This window comes from Pagrus pagrus, assembly GCF_965226575.1.
Source record: "Pagrus pagrus genome assembly, chromosome: 3".
Lineage (NCBI taxonomy): Eukaryota > Metazoa > Chordata > Actinopteri > Spariformes > Sparidae > Pagrus > Pagrus pagrus.
Genome location: NC_140187.1, coordinates 29,864,511 through 29,884,476, shown reverse-complemented (window position 1 = coordinate 29,884,476; position 19,966 = coordinate 29,864,511). Strand labels below are relative to the sequence as shown.

At 41.0% G+C, this 19,966-nt stretch overlaps 2 protein-coding genes across 2 annotated transcripts in view; both read right to left on the bottom strand.

Annotated features, from left to right (window-relative positions):
* Positions 1–8,468, bottom strand: part of LOC311254972 (uncharacterized protein) — a 29,744-nt gene extending 21,276 nt beyond the window's left edge. Inside the window, exon 1 of the mRNA XM_084349066.1 lies at positions 8,420–8,468. Coding sequence (XP_084205192.1) covers positions 8,420–8,434 — 15 coding nt within the window. The 5' untranslated portion in view covers positions 8,435–8,468. The remainder of the gene's footprint in view (positions 1–8,419) is intronic.
* Positions 8,469–11,288: 2,820 nt separating this feature from the next.
* On the bottom strand, positions 11,289–19,707 carry LOC311254967 (bactericidal permeability-increasing protein-like). The gene is made up of 16 exons (XM_084349060.1): positions 19,667–19,707; positions 18,551–18,658; positions 18,342–18,456; positions 18,116–18,244; positions 17,874–18,029; positions 17,696–17,759; positions 16,499–16,559; positions 16,323–16,414; positions 16,039–16,215; positions 15,900–15,959; positions 15,654–15,821; positions 14,429–14,496; positions 14,279–14,321; positions 14,132–14,195; positions 12,639–12,715; positions 11,289–12,459 (listed from the first exon to the last, which is right to left on the bottom strand). The coding sequence occupies exons 2-16, from the start codon at positions 18,651–18,653 to the stop codon at positions 12,418–12,420; spliced, it is 1,419 nt and encodes a 472-aa protein (XP_084205186.1). The 5' UTR covers positions 18,654–18,658; positions 19,667–19,707; the 3' UTR covers positions 11,289–12,417.
* Positions 19,708–19,966: the final 259 nt, after the last annotated feature.

Sequence of the window (19,966 nt, the reverse complement as noted above, 5' to 3'; positions counted from 1 at the left end):
TTATTAACATTTGTTAACATCCTATTAACTAAGCATAACACACTACAAATTATTCAAAAAGCTATATCACATGTAGCTTACAAAATGCCATGTCAATGTATATTAAAAGTTATTTAAGTTAGCATATAGCGTATAGCATTAAAAATTCAACAGTCAGGACTCTGTGTGAATTTGCACTTGTTGTGTTGCAAACACAAACTAGCCTGGTTGCCTATGGGTGAAATTAGTTGCATGACATGATGCCTCAATTCTAATAGTTGCTAGTTCAGCAAAACTACAAACCAAATACAGTTGTCTTCTGTGGCGAAGTAGCAACATATTAACAAGAGGCTAATAAATAGCCTATAGGCTACTGTCACTCACGTCACTCATAGAAATCTGCATACCTTTATCTTTTGCCCGTTTCTCCTCTTCTTCTTTTCTTCTTTTCCTAAACTGGGCACCTGATGGCTCCTTTGGTCTTTTACTATGGTCCATGACGAACATGAAGACTCGCCATCACTACCTTGACTAACCGTCAAACAACCGGAGTCACGTGATGTAAACAAATTCATGTAGATGCATGCACATCCAACCTCTGCAGTCGCAGGTTGATCCCCCGCCCGCCCCCCTCCCCCTTGCCTCTTCTGACACACACTACCTGTATGACTCTCAGCAGCAAGTTGACGTGACAATGAGGGCGCCCCAGCGCCCACTCCACTAACTTGACATGGAAATAAGCGATTTTTAAAATTTATTTATTTATTTATTTATTTTTTGAGGGCGCTCGTGCGCCCTCACAGAGATTGCGCCCTGGGCGGTTGCCCACATTGCCCATAGCAAAAACAGGCCCTGTACGCAACTGTGTTTCAACATATTAATATTACGATGTGTGTATAAGGACCCCAAAATGGCACCTGTTAAGAGACATGCTTACGAAGCGGATTTCAAGCTCAAGGCTATCAGTCACGCATTAGAACATGGGAATAGAGCAGCTGCGAGAGAATTCAACATTAATGAATCAATGGTACAGAAGTGGAGGAAGCAAGAAGATGACCTGCGCCAAGTAAAGAAGACCAAAAAGAGTTTCCACGGGAACAAAGCGAGATGGCCACAGTTGGAGGACAAAATTGAACAGTGGGTTATTGAACAGAGAGCAGCAGGTAGAAGTGTCTCTACAGTCTCTATTCGACTCAAGGCAACAGCCCTAGCACGTGACATGGAGATCAACGACTTTCGAGGAGGTCCTTCATGGTGCTTTCGTTTTATGAAAAGGAGTAATCTCTCCATCTGCACAAGAACTACCATCTCGCAGCAACTGCCAAAGGATTACGAAGAAAAGATTGCCATTTTCCACACCTACTGCAAGAACAAGATCACTGAAAAGAAGATCCGGCCAGAACACATCACCAACATGGACGAGGTGCCACTCACCTTTGACATCCCTGTGAACCACACTGTCGAGAGAACAGGGACCAGTACGGTGTCTGTACGCACCACAGGGAACGAGAAGTCATCCTTCACTGTAGTTCTCGGTTGCCAGGCTAATGGCCAGAAACTACCACCCATGGTCATGTAGCACCTTTAACCTCAATGTTAGAAAGAAACCACATCCTCTAGGTTCAAAAAGTTGGACTCGATGTAGAAGTTGAACAGCGATCATTTATTGCATAAAAAACACCATACTATTTCACTGCACGTGGAATAGAAAAACCCCCAAAAACAAAATAGAGCTCTTTAATAAAAATAAAAAAATAAAACAAAGTTCAAAATAAATTGTCCTTTTCCTTCTTTATCAGAAGAATAAAGTTCAGTTCTGTGTTTGGTGTATGTGTGTCTGTCAGTTCTTCTACTACCCGGGTAGATTTTGTGGTGAACGATCTTATCTGTATCAGAGTGCAATGAGTAGAAGTCTATCTTCGGAGTGGATCCCGTTCTCCTTTCGGTCGACCGCCTGGCTCGCCACTGAACCGGAAGGTTCAGAATTCTTGCTGATCAATCCCTGATCCGGTAGAATATAAAAACCAGTCTACACAAATGGTGTAGAAAACACATTCCATTAATACCATGTTCATATTGACCTTCTACTACTTCTTCTCTAATACTCTGAATATTTATAATCAAATTCAGTACATACACTGTTTAAATCATTATAAATGATAGTGTACACACTCATAGTAGAGTTATTTTAACGCAACTATTCCTTATGAACTCATATTTTTAACATAAATAGACTTAATTGTCTTTTTAAGCAGTATTCATATTTTTAAACAGCTTTTTAAATGAATACTTATCTTTTAACTTCAATATATTTATCTCTTTTTAACCTTTTAAACCATAAATGAATTTAATTAATTCACTCTTTTTTAGTTATCATGAGTAACTAAATAACCACAATGAAATAATTCACAATTTGTACACAAAACAGTACAGTAGCATAACATTCTTGCAACTTATCATTATATCCCATGTATTTCTCTCATTCAACATGGTGGTGGCCCACTAGCTTGGCCGGCTACACTATTAGCAGCTATACTGCCTGCTTGGCAGGCTACCTGAGCTAGCATAGCGAAGCTAACCGCGATTAGCATTAGCGCGGCCGCTACCGATCTTTTTAAAGTTGTTTTTCTCACATAACACAATGATATAACAATACCAAAGTGGATAGAAACATTGGATTATAACTCCGACTGGTTTTATTGAAGTGTTTCAGTAAGCAATATCTTCACACGAGCTAATAACAACAGGCTAATACCAAGGCCTAGTATTTTAGCATCTTAGCATGTAGCTCTTAGCTTACCGGAGTCCGAACAAGGGCTTAACACGGTCGTAGCGGCTCCTCTCTCTTTTCCACAACATTCACAGACTCTCTCCTGATAAACGAAAGGTTTATGAGCACACTGTGCTAAGAATAATTGTGAATTCATGAGTTTTTCATCACTTTCATACCTAGATCCGGCAGCTCATTAGCGGGTGTGTTGTTCTGGGATCGGTGTATCGGCAATGAGTGTGGCTCTGTGTATGGGCGTGAGCAGAGCGTGCTCAACGACAGTGAACGTGAACGCAGGGCTGATTCGTCACCTAGTGGCAGGACACGGGAGCTACATTCAAATGACATATATGGGCTTCGTAACCATGTGGGTTACAGTCATTTTCAAGAGAAAGACTTTGCCAAAAGAAAAGTTTCCGGCCGGTGTCATCATCAAGGCTAACCCAAAGGGCTGGATGGACGAGGAGAAGATGAGTGAGTGGCTGAGAGAAGTTTACGTCAAGAGACCGGGTGGCTTGTTCCACAAATCTCCGTCCCTATTGATCTACGACTCCATGCGCGCCCATCTCACCGATACTGTCAAAACCCAAGTGAAGCAAACTAATTTGGTGCTTGCCGTCATTCCGGCAACACACATTCACCAAGACAGGGAGGCAACGCCGGGCGAGTTACGCCACTATCTGCCAATGGATCGTGGATGCCTGGGCTAAGGTATCAGTCTCAAGTGTCGTCTGAGCTTTCATGAAGGCCGGAATCATAACTGAACAACAGCCAAGTACCGGTAACAGCAACGAGACTGACTCGGATAATGACGAGAGAAATCGCCCAGCTGTTACACTCAGACACTGAAGATGAAGAATTTGAGGGATTTGTGGATGAGGAATTAACTGAAAAAGTGAGTGTATTGTTTTGTATTTTATGCGTTACAATTGAACAATGTTGAGAGTTATTGTTAATGAGTTGAATAAAGTTCGATTTATCTGACACGTTTTGTTTCGCTTAATGCGTCTTATAATCCGGTGCGCCTTATGTATGAAAATAGACACGTTCATTGATATTGTGCCTTATAGTCCGGTGCGCCTTAAAGTCCGAAAAATACGGTAATCCATTTTTTATTTTAAGATTGATTTGCTTTTTCCACAGGAAAACTAAGGTTTATAGTTTACAACTTTTATCGACTCTAAAAGAGTGAATTGTTTACTGTTGTCTGTGTTGGTGCACTGCACATGTTGTGTGTCGTTGTTGTACAGACACATAATTATTGCCACAAGAAAGCTTAAGCTAGTAAGCTATAGTTACTCTATGTAAGCTCTCTCTATGTAAGAGTCCAAGTTGTCTCTAAGAGAGTTTCTAGAGTGTGAAATATTGCACCTTGCCTCAGCCTGCAATAAAATGGTGGTCAATTCATGATACTTTCTCATCTCCTAATTTTTATACTTAATAATACAATGTCAATGTTGTGTAAGAAGAATCATTAATTAAATATATGAAAGTAACACAAGACAACAATATAGAAGAATTTATGGATTTGACGCTGTGATCGATGATCGGCAATATCGGGATCGGCAGATACTGCTTTCGGTGATCGGTGATTGGTGATCGGCCCCAAAAATCCTGATCGGTACATCTCTACTTCCTGTGGCCACATATGTAACCAGTGACCACACTACAACTTCTGTTTCTTATTTCTTGGGGTCAGTGGTCACAGAACTAATCAAACAACATGGCCCAAAAGCCAAAACCAGGCCGGTTATGTTGATTTGTGATGGATCAGTGGTCCTCCTACAGTCACTTTCAGTAAATTTCTGTGGAGTGAATCTGCAGGAACTCCTCAGCAGGTATTTCCTGATTGTGAGTGGACAGGCAAAGGAAGAGTCCACCAGTCTTCCCATCCTCCACAGATGCCTAAGTCATGTCATGAAAAATGCAAAGGGGCTTTGTGTGTGCCTCCAAAACATTACAACTTTGCGATGCATGTTTTTGGACTGATGACACAAGCATCAACGATGAGGGAACTGGATGAACTTGTCATCAGTACCAACATGGTATTCTCCAGTTCCCACAGTGGAGAAAATGTCGACAAGCATTTCAGAAACATCCAAATGCTGCTCACCAAGGGAGGACCATGTCCTGAGGACTCTTCAATCATAAACCAGGGCTATGAGGTATCTTTCTCTTTCCTGCAACTGTTATATTCTTGGTTTGGATGTAACTTTTGGCTGTTCCTTACTCAGAAATTTGAAACTTCAGACACATTTGGCTTTTTAAATAGCAAAAAAAAAGCACGTGGAGACAGATAGGCTACAGGTAATAAACAGGTGTGAACAGACCCAAACCGAAACGTGTACAGGTGGTCTGAAAATAGCAGGCTGCACCTGCCCTGCACGCTTTATTAATTCTGAAAAACATCAACCTAAATACCAGCAGTGAAGCTATCACCATATGTCGAGCAAGATGACAAACATATCTTTATCATGTCTTTGAAAGATGAAACTATGAAATAAAAAATATTACTTTGAATATCATGATTATCTTATGTCCATCATGATTAAAAATTAACTTGCATGCCTTTTACAGATTCAGTGTGACACCTGTTGCTGGTGGTTCCATGTGGAGTGCTTTAACATGGACTCTGCAACACTTCAGCAGGCAAACGCTGGTGACTGGAATTGTGATATTTGCCAGCAGTAAAACACCACCTTCGGTCAGTGGAAGAGAAAGGGGTTAGAAAGCCTCAACAACCCGCAATCAAACGATTATTGTGCAAAATGTGACACGAAAACCAGCCGAGATGTCAGAAGAAAAGCAAAAGGAGGGACTACAGACAGAGAATGATCACATCAACCTCAAGGTTGCAGGGCAAGATGGGCCGATGGTCCACTTAAAAATCAAAAGACACACATACGTCAGCAAATATAGAGGTTTTCCAGCAGCACACGGGTGGCCACTGCTAAGTCCTCCCCACCTCATGTTCTGCTCCTGGTTTGTCAGTGCATCTTGTTTACTCTCCAGTGAAAGCTTAGTATTTAGTATTTTGCCTTCATCCAGCGGCGTTGAATTCGGGGCTCTGCAAGACTTTTGCTCAGGGTTAAAAGTCAGTGGAATGAAAATGTTTATTGAAATGGAAGCACTATCTAAACCTACATTAATAGACACCCACGTTCGAATTTACTTTGCTATTTTTTTTTTTTTTTGTCTAAGCATTGAGTCTTGCTCTTCAGGGGGAAAAAAAAATCTATTTTCTCTGCCTTTTAGGTACTTTTGCTGAAGAGTTCTGCAATGTTTTTGTATTTTCTTTTTTAAAGAATTGACACCCAAGGAAATGTAAATTTTCTTTTCTTTTTCTGTAAAGACGTATCAAGGTGGATATTAAATACATGTTGCGGGCTTGGAGCAATACTTCAAAGTCTGAACTTATGTTTCACATTTGCTGTACTTAATGCAAACTATACAGTCAGAACTGTCAGAATTTAAGGGAGTCTGTATCTCATTAATGTTATTTGCTTCTTTGACTGCTACAAATGGAGAAAAATTATTCCGGATTTTTCTGCCATAGGCAACAGACTAATATTCAGTTCTATATTCACACCACTCTAGTGCCTCATTAGCCAGTAGTTGTTGGCGTGTGGTTGTGTAATGATAATCTCTTGATGTGTCTTGATTACATACATTTTATTTCTTTCCCCACTTTCTGAACAAGTGGGCCAGTGATCATTCCATATGGTGTACTTCCGAGCTGCTCTGCTTGTGGGTTTTCAGGTTTGGCAGTGGGTGGCAGTAACTGGGAGATGCTTCCATACTGTTGTTTTGGAGTCAGCTGTCTCATCTCTGTGTTGTCCTTGTGAAAGTAGACTGATGGGACAACAGATTCTAGACGTGAATTGAGGAGCATCAGCCTCCAGTTTGTCCTGCATTGAGATTATGTTTTGATGTGCATACGTAAGTCAGAAACTGCAGGCCATTTCTCCTTTCAACACTATTTTAACTGCAGTTTGGAAAACTGAAGCTACCTCAAGTATTGATGAATGCGACATCTTTTGACATTAAGTTATGCTGTTTGCATATTGGGAGAGTAGAGAGGTCAACTGATGGAGTTTGGGAGATAAGTGTTGTGTACACACAAGGCCCTGTTTTTGCATGGATAACAAGTTGGCTTCATTGTCATTGTTGATGATTTGACATGGGCTTGCATTTTTATGTTCGGTCAAGATTAATGACGTTTGGTCCCTGAGGTCAAAACTTGAAAAAGTACAAGGCCCTGCATTGTGATTTAAGTTGCAAAAAACAATTTTTATAAACGTGCATGTTCATTTTATTTTCATGTAGGGTTGCACAATTCTTTCAAGGCACCAATCTGTCAGTGTTGTTGCAGCTGAAGAGGTTTGAAGTCAAATGGTCAAACATACTAAAAAGTACCATAAAAGAAACCCAATGTAACTAAGAAAAAAGGAAATGAAAATGCCATAACACTCTATCACCAACATTTTGTTAAAATTACTGATTCCTTTTCTGGAGGCGACACTGAATCTGAGGAGCTGTAACTGGCCTTGTGAATTTCATGTATGAATGCTAATTTTCTAATATCCTTTCATGTGGTTATAGCAGAGTTATTGAAAAAAACAAATCAGCCTGCCACTTAAAAAAAAAGACAATTTGCTAAAGTATGATACACTTTGTGTGTATGTTTGAAGAATAGGGCTAAATATGTCTTATGTTATTTGTGTCTCTACTGATTTGTTTGTGGTCTTTAAATCATGTATACAATAAATATATTTTGGTTTTCAGACCCCCACCCCCTAAAAAACACAATCTTCATCAATAATCTCAGACTATGTCGATCTGATGTCTATATTCACTTTGTACTCACACATCTACATTTTTCCTTTGAAAGATGTGATATGTTTCCAACATGTTTAGCTGGGACATGGAGGTTTGTTAATTATGTTTTTACTGTGACAATCAGGAATATAATCCTATACCCTTTTATTCTTAGGAAAAAAAAGGCAAGTTTGAGGCTTAATTTCTCGAAAATGACACAGTAAAAAAGTGGAGGAGTAGTCAGGATGCTCCTGAGGTCAACTGTACCAACCATTGTCTGAATTTATGGAGCAAAGTGATGTTACTGTACAGTAAAAAATGGCCTGTCCGGATTTATTTCTCCATAACAACCTCTCGCCCGGTCACCACTCAACTGTTTTGCTAACCCTCCTCCCGGTCTTGTCCATTTGTTTTCAACGAAGCCTTTGCTAAATCAATATGATGGATTATCATATAGGCTTTACGATGTGTGTATTTGTGTGTCTTATCTGTCATAAACAAGAGATTGCGGTTTACGGGCACGTTTGTGTCACGGTCTGGTGCTACTCAGACAACAGCTGGGACACAGCTGGTCCGAGGCTCACCACAGGTTTAGTTTTCAGTCACAATGTGGAATCGATCGTTGTGATGAAAGCTGACGGCAGCATCTGTTAGTCTCTTGGCCCACAATAACTTATTATAACTAATAAGAAGTGGCTAACTTAGCTGTTGTAACTTATTACCTAGCTGTAACGTAACGTAGCTGTAACATGCTAATGACGTTACGCTAGCTTGGCTGCGGAGCTTAGCTGTGGACATTGTAATGACTTACAAGATTTATGTTAGTTTCAACGTGCATTGTAATAACTTTACCTGTGAATCCGACATCGTTACTCCGAATTCAAAACTGGGCTGTATTTGGTTTGGGAACACCCTGACGTTCCGAAACACCTCCATTGCGAAACCCCTCCATCCCGACACACCCCACTCCGACACACCGCTGTTTCGAATCCGACTTTCAACTTCCAATTACTTCCCAATATGGTTAGGGTGGGAACAGCCTGACATTCCGAAACACCTCCATTCCGAAACCCTCCATCCCGACACACCCCACTCCGACACACCGCTGTTCCGAATCAGACTTTCAACTTCCAATTACTTCCCAATATGGTTAGGGTTAGGGGTTAGGGTCAGGGGTACCACAATAGCCTTTTCGGAATAGCGGGGTCTTTAGAAAAAATTAGAAACCACGCCATTACGATGAATGGAAGTCTATTTTCGGAACAGCGGGGTTTCGGAAAAGCGGGGTGTAAGGGGTTAGGGGTTAGGGTCAGGGGTACCACAATAGGCTTTTTCGGAATAGCGGGGTCTTTTGAAAAAATGGGAAACCACGCCATTACGATGAATGGAAGTCTATTTTCAGAACAGCGGGGTTTCGGAAAAACGGGGTGTAACCATTTGGTTTGTGCCGGCCGGCTTGTTGCTCTTGTTGCTTGTTGCGGGAGGGGGTGTGTCGTGGGAGGCTCCGAGGGGAGAGCGATACAAGCTGGGAGGGGAGGGATTAAGGAGCACAGAGGGGAGGGGGGTGTGTGTGTGGAGGGGATGCTTTTCTAGCAAGATATGAAAGTGGCACCGCGTCTAAGCTCCATCCCCTTCTCAAATTGAATCAAGCGTAGCGTTAGTTCTGGCAGGCCACGACGTCAAGCTCTAAATCAGCATCACAGCGTAGCTGTCAACACGGAGCAGATCAGCTGATGGCTCAGCTGACTCCCCGTGCCCGCTTCCTACTGGGAAATTGCATTCAGAGCGCGCTATTTAAACTGCTCTAGCCCGACCTCACTTGCTGCTTCCTCTGCTGGCTTTTTGCAACCCACCTCCACCCCAGCACCTCCCGTCATCTGTTATGAATCTTACATTGTATCTTGTTGGTTGTTCTGCTCTGTCTGGGTTTTTATTTGCTGCTGCGCTCCCTGCTTATGCGATTCATGATGGCTCGTGAAGGGCAGGAGGGTGTGCTCTTCCTGCCTCAGGCTTTCCACGCAAGCGCGCGGAAGAGCAGGGGGTCCCAGAACAGTACCATACCGCCAAATGAAACTTGTGCAAGTAAATAAAGATTATTTTGACAAAGTGGTCCTGACTGAATTATCATTTAGCAAAGAAGTATTAATGCCAGGACTACACGAATACCTTCCTAAACGCACATTTTTCTGTCCAGTTGGGCCTCTCAACCACACGAACACGGCGATTTCACCCACATAAACGGAGATATTTTTAAACGGATAAAAAAGTGGAGAAATAAAAAAATACCCGATTGAGTGGATCTGTGTAGCGATGTTAAACGGAGCTGGTGTTGACACAATGACGTCAAGCACCTAGCAACAAGCCATTCACACATGCGCATTGAAGCAAAACGGTTGTCAACAACAATGGCCGACATGTACCGGGCTATCTATGTGTGCTTTGCACTTTTAGGTCTCATCTCAGCTCTACACATGAACGTAACGTTGTTGCAACAACTCCACTTCATCGTCGGTCCACACAAAAGATACTATTTTCGTTTTCTTCGCCATAACTTCTTACACTAACTGCTGCCGTTTGACTACTTCTTCTGGACCGTTTGACTGCGCATGCTCATAACGTTCTTCTTCTGTGGTATTTTACATTTTGCTAATCGCCACCTATCGGCCGGGCATGACTCTGCAGGCTTCAGAGGCGACCGTTTTCGTTTTGTCTCTTCATATGGACAGAGATATTTCTGTGGTGTGGACAGAACGAAAATATCTGCTTAAAAAAATATCCGTATTCTTGTAGTCTCCAAATGGTATTTTTGTGCAGGACGTCCAAATGTATTTTCATATAAACTCCTGATTGATCTGATAGATCTCTAACACCAATGTTACAATCGAGGACTCTGTGTCTGTCTATTCTCAACATAAAAAAATAGTCAATTCTAGAATAGACTGCATGGGGGTGGGAGTAATAAGTAATAATACCAATCCCTTTAATCATTAATGTACAGAGACTCAGAGTTCATTCGGTGACTGTGTCCGTGATGTTGCGGCGAAAGTTTCTTCCGTGCCCTCTCGCCGTGTGTGTCCTGGTTCCGTCGGTATACAGCTTATTAATCACTTAGTAAACAAACATGCTGCAAACAGTCAGCGGCACTAATAGGGCCTCTGAAGTTCATTTCGTCTTTAATGACATCCTCAGGATCATTGATTTTGACTCGTACGACAGTGGGAATAAAAGGCAGCAACTATCATGTCAGAGTGTTGGATTCCCTGACCTCTGCTTATCTTTGAAGAATTTCGTGAAACAATTTTAGTTTTTGCATCGTGCAGCAATAACAGGTCATCTGAAACTATTTTCCTAGGATGCCGACACAGCTGGAGCATGCAGTGGGTGCTGGATTGTCACATTGTTATCATTATAATGATAATGATCCTTCTTGGTGTGGATGGCCTTGGCTTTTTGCACCAAAGAGCACCAATACGTCTTTTTACCAATGTGAAAAACTCTACACTCATTCAAGATAAAAAACATGTACATTTCTTCTCCAGTCAGTGCTCTTGATCAAGGCACTGGCTAAGATCTTGAGTCGGTCTCCGGGCGTGTACGCTGCCCACCGTTCCCTTGGGATGGGTTCAATACAGAGTGCCAGTTTCACCATGTTGTACATTGTATGATATGTGACATAAATAAAGCTCCTTCTTCTAAAATGGGAAATCAATCCCAGGTGTTCAGATTTAGGCATCTTTATTAAAATCACATAAAATTCATGAAGGTCTCAGAAACTAGCATGAACAAACAGTCTGCTGATAGTCAATGGTAACAGTCGGAGGACATCATTTCAACACAGTGAAGAACTTTAAGGCATTATCTGGCAATTTAAAAGGTTTCTTCATTCACTCATTCATTCTTTGTGTCTTTAATATAGATACTGGCGGCCAACTCGCAGAGCCTGAGAGGCCGCGCCATCAGTCACAGCTCCCTGAGAGGCACGGTGAAGCACAGCAAGCTTGATGAACATGTGGCCTCAGACATAAGCAGGACTGAGACATGCCCTTGATTGACCCGGGTGACAGCGCAGGAAACAAACTCTTATTCCTAGCACACTACCCTTGTTGACAGTGAAGACACACAGAGGCTGGTTATACTGGAATTTTGGTCATCTTACAGTCACCCTGGACTGCTACGAAAACTGCAATGTGTTATTTATACAGTCTGTATTTACTAGAGCTGCAATTATAAGTTGATCAATTGACTAGTGAATCAATATGAAAATCATTGTTGGCTGCAGCCCTAGTAATACCAATGTGTATGTGCGTACTGAACTGCTTAAAGTACTAAAACCTGTCAAGATGATGTCAAATATAGTGATTATTTAATACAAACTACTGTATCTTATCTGTTTTGTCTTGTGCTTGATTGATGTCTTTGCATTTTTTTCTGGGACTGCAGTCAAGATGTCGTGGGTCAGCACATTTGCCCAAATCGCTCTGTGAGCTACAAAGTCAGAAAGTTTTTAGAAAGAATTTTCCCAAAGTCAGCAGCAGAAAGTGCTGCGATCTGCTTTGGATGAAGCATGTTATTATAAAGAAGATGACTGTGGTGACAAACTGCAAACCCTGTACTGCAGACTGTGTCCTGTTACTACATGACTGCAGTTACCCTGCTGGAAAAGTTCATCTACATTTCATATCTAGAAAACCTGGTCTGAGATTTAAAAGATACAGAAAAATAGAATACAAAAGCTAAAAAAAAATTGAGGAGATGCTTGTTTCTCAGGCTCGTAGAAGTTGTACTCTGGCTGTGATCATGGTGGCGTGTGCAGTGCAGAAATAATCTCTGGGAGTTTGCAGAAATGCTGTTTAACCTGTGAACTGGACATCTGTCCCAACCAGGATATTGTCCTAGAGAAAAACACACCACAGAAACATTTCAACAGTTATTAACAGCTCTGAGGTTATGAATTCTGTTGATAATCTACACATTTAAGAAGTCCTCTTTTTTAAATTTAAATTCCATGTCAAATAAGAAACACAGCTGGCCACAAAACATGCAGTTTTGCAGAAAACATGCAGCCTCTTACCTTCAGGATCTGAAGCCTGGTGTTCAGAAGGTTCATGTTTCTAAGTGCAGGAAGTGGGTATCCCTTTGCAAGTTGAACTATGAAGCAAAATTCACATTTTAATAAATGAGCATCAAAGTCCAACATTACAAACAATTTCATGATATTAGCCTGGGTTTTGTCTTAAATTTTAATTATAGTGAACTTCATAAAATAGATAAACATAACAAGAACTAGAACACACGGGATTAAATGAACTCTAAAATGACAATGCAGTGTAATTCAATTAGAAAATAAAATTAAAGGTGAAATGCAGTATAAGCACAGATGCCAACAATGTGCTAGGAGGATTTCCCACTGTTCAGTATGCATCACACTAGCAAAGGCAATATTGCGTGTAAAAATAATTAAAAGCAGATATAGTCAAACTACAAACCTCATTATAAAAATGTAGCACGTATCTTAATTGCCTTCCATAAAAAACATACAGTATGCAGTATCCAATCAAGTTAAACAGCAAACATTATTGTAGTATTGTATTATATTGTTTACCTTTGTGTATTGAACCTAACAGGGTGTATTGAACGGTTCGATAAAATATTGAATATCGTTGCATCCCTAATAAATATGACATTATATAATACAAAGTTGTTTAAAAAAGGCAACCAAGTCTTTCACCTGTGTTTCATTTAACCTGCAATAACATTGTTTTTCTGGCCACTTGGGGGCAGCAGAAACAAGTTGTGAACAGACAGACATCACATCACCTTTCACCTTGCTTATAATATTCACACATCCAGCAGTTATGGAGCAACATTATTATTTAATTGGATTCCTGGTGAAGTCCAACATTCACTCTCTTCTAGCTCTTTTTTTGGTCTCTACCAACTTCTGAGGGAAATATCTAACTTTTTTGCTCCACTGTGTTCACCCGTCTGTGTTTGGATACCGAGCAGGTAGTGTTCAGTGGGTTTTAAGGGCTTTTTCTTTAAAAAATTGCTGCCTGACTGTTGCGGTGAGAGTAAATTAAAACATGTTGCAGCTGTACAGGTAACCAATGAGCTGAAACTCAATGTAAAGCTCCATAAAGCTGAGGGAAACAGCAGATTCACCTGGTAATTCTCTGTAGGCTCATCATTACGCCTGACCCCTTTCACATTGACACGTTATTTTCACATTGTCGTTGATATCGGTATCGATTATAACTGCTTTTAAACAAAACCACATTCCTAGTTTCATAAATTGGTGTAACACATAACATGATAATGAATGTGCAATATAAACATGTCCAAGACTATTTAGAGCTTTGAATGTAAGTGAAAGAATTTGAAATCAATTCTGAAAGTTACAGGAAGTCAGCACAGCCTGTCCACCACTGGCTTGACTTCTCTTTTGGGTTTTATACAGCACTGTTCAGATTCAGAGTTCTGTACCTGAAGCCTGTCAGCAGAGCATTTAGTAATGATATGGCACCTTCTTCATATAGAGTACAAACTGGAAATGCAAGAACTTACCATTCAGCACAGGTATCACCACCAATCTGAGGACCATTTCAATGATGCTGTCGAGGGATTTGACCTGCAGGGGTTAGAGTCAGGGTTAGTCTGTTGTGTTGGTACTGATGGTACCTGCGGTGACTCATGTTAGAATGCAGCTCTCACCCGAAACGCTCCCACAGAACTTGTCCCCACGGTCAGATCAAATCTGTGCAAACCAGACAGGCAAAATTAGACTGAGATGTTCATTTTTACGAAGACCTTTTGGCCCCACTTTTCTCTTCTGAGAGCAAGTAGTGTTTTTTAGTAACTCACTTGTTTAGGGTGACAGCTCCAGCCAGCCTCATTCCGCTGAGAAACACTCGGGCACTGACACTGGTCTCCTGCAAACACCATTACATAAAGTCAAACTCTTGAAATAAACAAAGTTTTTGCCAACCTCTAATCTCTTATTGAGATCATTTGCTTTTCTTCTTCACTAAAACTTGAATCTTTAAGTTTTAGAAACTTAAAATTCTCAGATTAAATGTTTATAATGTTTATATTTAATTTGTCAATTGCAATTATTGAATTATCTCAACAAAAGATCATAGGTTGGCAAAAAAAGACATCATCGACATACAGTAGCTTGGTTTCCTATAAACCTCACTTTCACTAATATCGATTTTTCCTGGAAAATTGAGGGTTGAATAACGACACTGAGGAGGCGTGTCTGCCACTGCAAAACCAAACCAGGAATAGGCATAGTTTTACCCAGTCGCTATTCCCAGGTAACGGTGGAACAACTGGAATAACTGTGGAAACTCTACACTGCAAAAGAGGAACCCCGCTGATGGAGGAGACAAAGAAGGTGACGAGGAAGAATGATAGAAACCGAGGTAAAACAAGAGTGGACCGACGATGGAGAGTGCCGTGACTGTGTCAAAGTCTGTTTCCCCGCTGATGTGTTCCCTCTTCCCAGCGGGACTTGAGACTGTTTAAAACCGCCATTTTTTCCATTTGATCAGCAAGTAACAAAACCTACCTACTTAATCATACAACTCTGTGCTTTACTCCAAAGTGGGATTCTTAGGGTTGTTTTTTTGCTTTGGACAGTAGCCAGACTGCTAGTGGTAGCCATGTTGCTAACACTGTCTTTGTGACACGGAAATGCTAAGGGGGTGGAAAGTTGACAGAAAGTTGTCTATTTGAGAACTACAGGAGCAACATGTAAGAACTGGCCTCCTGTTGAATTCAAACTACAGACAAAAAACAAAAACAAATAGTGGACAGCGTATTACCATCGCAACTGCTAACTGCTACTAGCTTTAGCTGCCATTACCTACTTAGCTCAGTTAGCAGTGTATCTAGTGGCCCAATTAGCTGACAGGGGTATGCCCGCACTGTGAACTCACATCATTAGCACAGGAGCCATGGGCAGTTGGGACTAGCTGGTTAGCATGATAACCTTGAGTACATTTTTTCTGCAAAACAATACACAGAAGTCTTTTTTTGTTTTTTACAGTGTTCACCTTTTCATCATGCCAGCTGTGTAACCTACCAAGTTCAGGACAAAGAGAGAGGAAAGCTTGGCATTGGGTTGGATAGCGTAGGCCGTCACCGTGCCAGTGACATTAACTGTCATCTTGTTAGGCTCAAAAGTGACGACGGGATCCTTAGCTGCCTTCACCACCAGTTTCATCATCAGGCCTGGGAAACGCCTGGCAATCTGAAAACACAAGATACAGCTGACTGCTCGCCAATGAAGGCAATGCTTCTTATAAAATCAGTGGAATGTGTGTGTCACCTCCGGGATGAAGACTCCAAACGTTCTGGTGTTGAGTCGGATGGGAGATTGTTTTGGGATCTGTTGTGACAGAAAGGATGTAGATCAGTGTGACGTCATGACGGTGGATTGATTAGGAAATTTGGAGGTTAAAGCTCACCATGTCATCAGTGACGTCCTGGCTGAGGATTCCAGCTCTGTTGTAGACGAAGCCTGCAGAGTTGGCAGTGAAGGCGGACAAGCTGATGTACACCATGTTGTTGACCTGGGGCGGCAGGGAGATGGCTTTTGGGGAGAAAGGAGGCTCCTGATGGTTCCCGATGTTGTAAAACTCACCCTAAATGACAAAGACAGACAGAAAAGTTGTGATATGACCACGACTCTCTATTTCTTTATTACCAACCTGTCCTTAAATGTACAGTTTAGCAGTGTGCAATTTTTTACCTTTAAGTTCAAGTCAATAAAGGATGTTGTAACTGAGGGCGATGACACCATGGAGTATTCAATCTCTGCATGCTTGTCCACCCTGGCCAAAACTGCAGTGAGGCAGAAAGTCTCAGATATTCAGCATCAAAACATCCAAATATTTGACAGAAAGAGATTTTTTTTTCTTTTTTTACCATTGAGAGTTTGCAGACGAGGGTTCATACCAGATACTGCCTTGGTCACCAGAGGGCAGATCTGCAACAATGAAGAGCACAGAAAAATCTATTGTTAGACTCCAAAAGAAACTTGGTGTTACACAGTGAATTCTGAGAAAATGACTCTTAGAAGCGCCCTGAAAGGAATACACCATTGTTTACTTTTGTTTTTTAGAGCAGATTTTTTTTTTGTCAGATCTGAAGGATTGTAGTTTCTCTACGCTCTCCATGATGACTTCCAATCATCAGAATGTATTTTTGTTGTGGCTGAATTCATTAAACATCATAAGATTGTAAGTTTAACTTGTAATTGAGTATTTTTATACCATTGTGTACATTGTTTACTTAAAGCTACTATGAGGAATGTTCATTTTCTGATAGTTCTGGCGCCCCCTGTGGACAAAAGATGACGATGGCAACACAAAGTATGGATTGCTTTAGTGTTGCACCATACCAACAGACTGTAGGGCAGCTTCTTTCCTCAGGCTGTGCTACCTCCCAATTCATGCTCAACACTCTGCTCCAAAAAACAGTTTTAAATTATGACTTATCTGACCCGGTGACAGGCATTAAGAATAACCGTAATAACTATAGCACATCTTCTCGCAGATGGTCTCCTTTGCTTATGTAGGTCATATAGAGGCATCAGTATTAAAGTGACCAGTTAAAAGTAAAGGATTATTTGCTAATCTTTTCTGACATTTACCCAACTGAAAACAGTGAAAAGACAATATATATATATGTATATAAGTATATATACTTCATCGATATTTGTAAATGTATGCTTATTGTGAATTTGATGTCAGCAACACATTTCAAACAAACTGGGACAGGGCAACAAAAGACTGGGAAAGACCTGTTTGTAATATTCCACATTTTCATTGCTGACAGGTGATAGTGTCATTATTGAGTATTAAAGGCTCAGTTGTTCAGATGGGGCGAGGTTCACCACTTTGTGAAACACTTGATTGTATCAGTCGTTGCATCACACTCAATGAAGTCGTTGTTGGGAAACACAGTTCAGTTACAAATGATTGCACTCTTTTTTAATTCTGTTTTACACAACATCCACATTCTTGGGTGTCAGGGTTTCCTCCATGGCTGCTCTCAGTAAAAGTTTCTCTTAGCAGTTGTGAACACGTTAGAAGAAGAACATGTTAAGAGGATTTCCCTCACCTGTTTCTCCAGTGCTTTTCGCAAAGCCCTATTAATGTATTTTGAGAAGAGATTGTACAGCCAGCTGCAACAGAAAGCAAACACAGTAATTAGAGGAGAATGCAGTACGTCAAGGACGAAAAGTTACACTGATCATTCACATGACTTCAATTGTAGCGCATGGCAGGGTTTCTTTTACCTGGCCCCACGGTGGAATTTGACTTTAGCACTGCCGACATTGGCCGCACAGTTGGCAGTACTGACCGCGGGATGGCCTGTCGCATCACTGCTGATGGCAATACTAGCAGAGATACTGAGAGCCCTCACATCCAGATCAAAATAGCCCCTGTCCCTTCTGTCAAGAGAGAGACATCACTGCTACAGCAAAAATATCACACAATAGATTTTAGTGCATTAAAGAAGAAATATTTTCTCACTCACATAAATAGGTACTTGACCCTCCAGTTTCCACGCAGACTGATAAAGGCACCACTAATGGACATCTTGACACCCGTCCCTGGCACCAGATTCACTGCAGATGTCGGCAATCCCACACTCTTGATAACGATGCTGAAAGAAACAACATGCTTCTTTGTAAAGGCACTTGGCTTCTGTGTATCCCAGTTTTCCAACAGAATTTACAGTGTTGGATGAATTGGTGACTTACTTTGACAGGCTGTACCTGACCTTGCCGATGCGAGACACCCTACGTTTCCCTGAAAAATCAGGGACCCGGATGGCTTTGAGTTTCTCCTGGAGTGATGCCATCCCCAGTTGTCTGCCTATAATGAAATGCAAGACAATTTGATGATGAAGCACTGGAGAGATCGTTGTCATTTTCCAACTGACAGAGGAAACCGTTGCTGCAGTGCTTACCATATTCAAGGCCTTTTGCTGTTAGTCTGACCTTCACCCCGGGTTCGGTGCTTAAGGTCATAGGGATGAAGGCCACCAGAGCCAGCCAACAGAACAGGGACATCTTGACTGTTGGGAGACAAAAAGGACAAGATTGGTGACAGAAGTTGACAGAAGTTTCTGCTTTTGTTTGATTGGCACGTTTGCTTTTCTACAAAGTACATTTAGTAAGCAATACAACATGGCTTCCTCTTTATAGAGCGCCTCTCCCTTTTATTTCAAGTTACTGGTTCCTTATTCTTCAGATATCCCATTGATAGATGCCTTAAAATAGATTACTTACTCGGTGGCTTCTCCTTAAAGCACAGACCATTCTTTACTGTACTACTGTAATCACAGACCTCTGGAATGCGATAAGGAGCCCTGCTTTTTCTAAAAGATCAGCCATAACATTTTGGAAACCACTGGTTCGTCCTCTAACGGTGTCTTCTGTTTTAATCAGCATATCATTTATTTGTTTTAAAGGGGCACTTTGTAGTTTTTAGAGAAGAAATTCAAACACAGAATTTAAATATTACAATTTTAGTGAGGTAATAATACAAACTCAGAAATATTTCTTTCTTTCATAAACGAATGAACAAGCCATTCTCAGACGAAAATAAGGTCTCCAGAACACTGTTTGAAGCTAGAAAGGTGGCAGGGTCTGCCACATATAAACAAAGTAAAACATTATGAACAATATGACACTGTAGTGGCATCAGTGCTCCTTTTGCAGTGGTCAAAAAAAATGTAAAAATGAAACACTCCTCATCTCTGACTGGACATTCAAAGACATCAGTATTTAATTTCTCCCTAAGTCTTTATAGTTTATCGAAATGTTGTCCTCCATGTCAAAAGACAAGCAGCACTGACACTACTATCTTTCCTAATCTGCTTTTCAGCCACTTAACACGTTTCTAAACGTGTTATACTTGTCTGAATTGTTTGCTTCCAAGTGTCCTTAATTCAATGTCTATCGTATGAAAACATCCTTCACACCAAACACATCAGAACCAACTTCAGGACAGCACTGACAACACTTTCTGATAACTCAAGTTTAAAGTTGGACCCACGCAGATAATATACAGCCACTCTTACCTGAAGCAGCAGTTTTTCAGGACCAGACAGCTTCGGATGTGTCACTCTGACTACCAACAACTGGACTGGGACTTGTATTTATATAGACAGAGTGAAAGAGGAAGTGAAGCACACACCCTCTAATTAACTTATTCAATCAGGAACTGATTGGCCAAAGGAATCTACCACAAAGAAAAACATAAGCACACTTGGATATGTACATTTCTTCATTACTTCACTGCCCTGCTCTCTTATAACCTCTTCAAAATCCCAATCCACCTACAGTGCTCTTATCTGAGTGCTATTTACCTGAAAAACAAA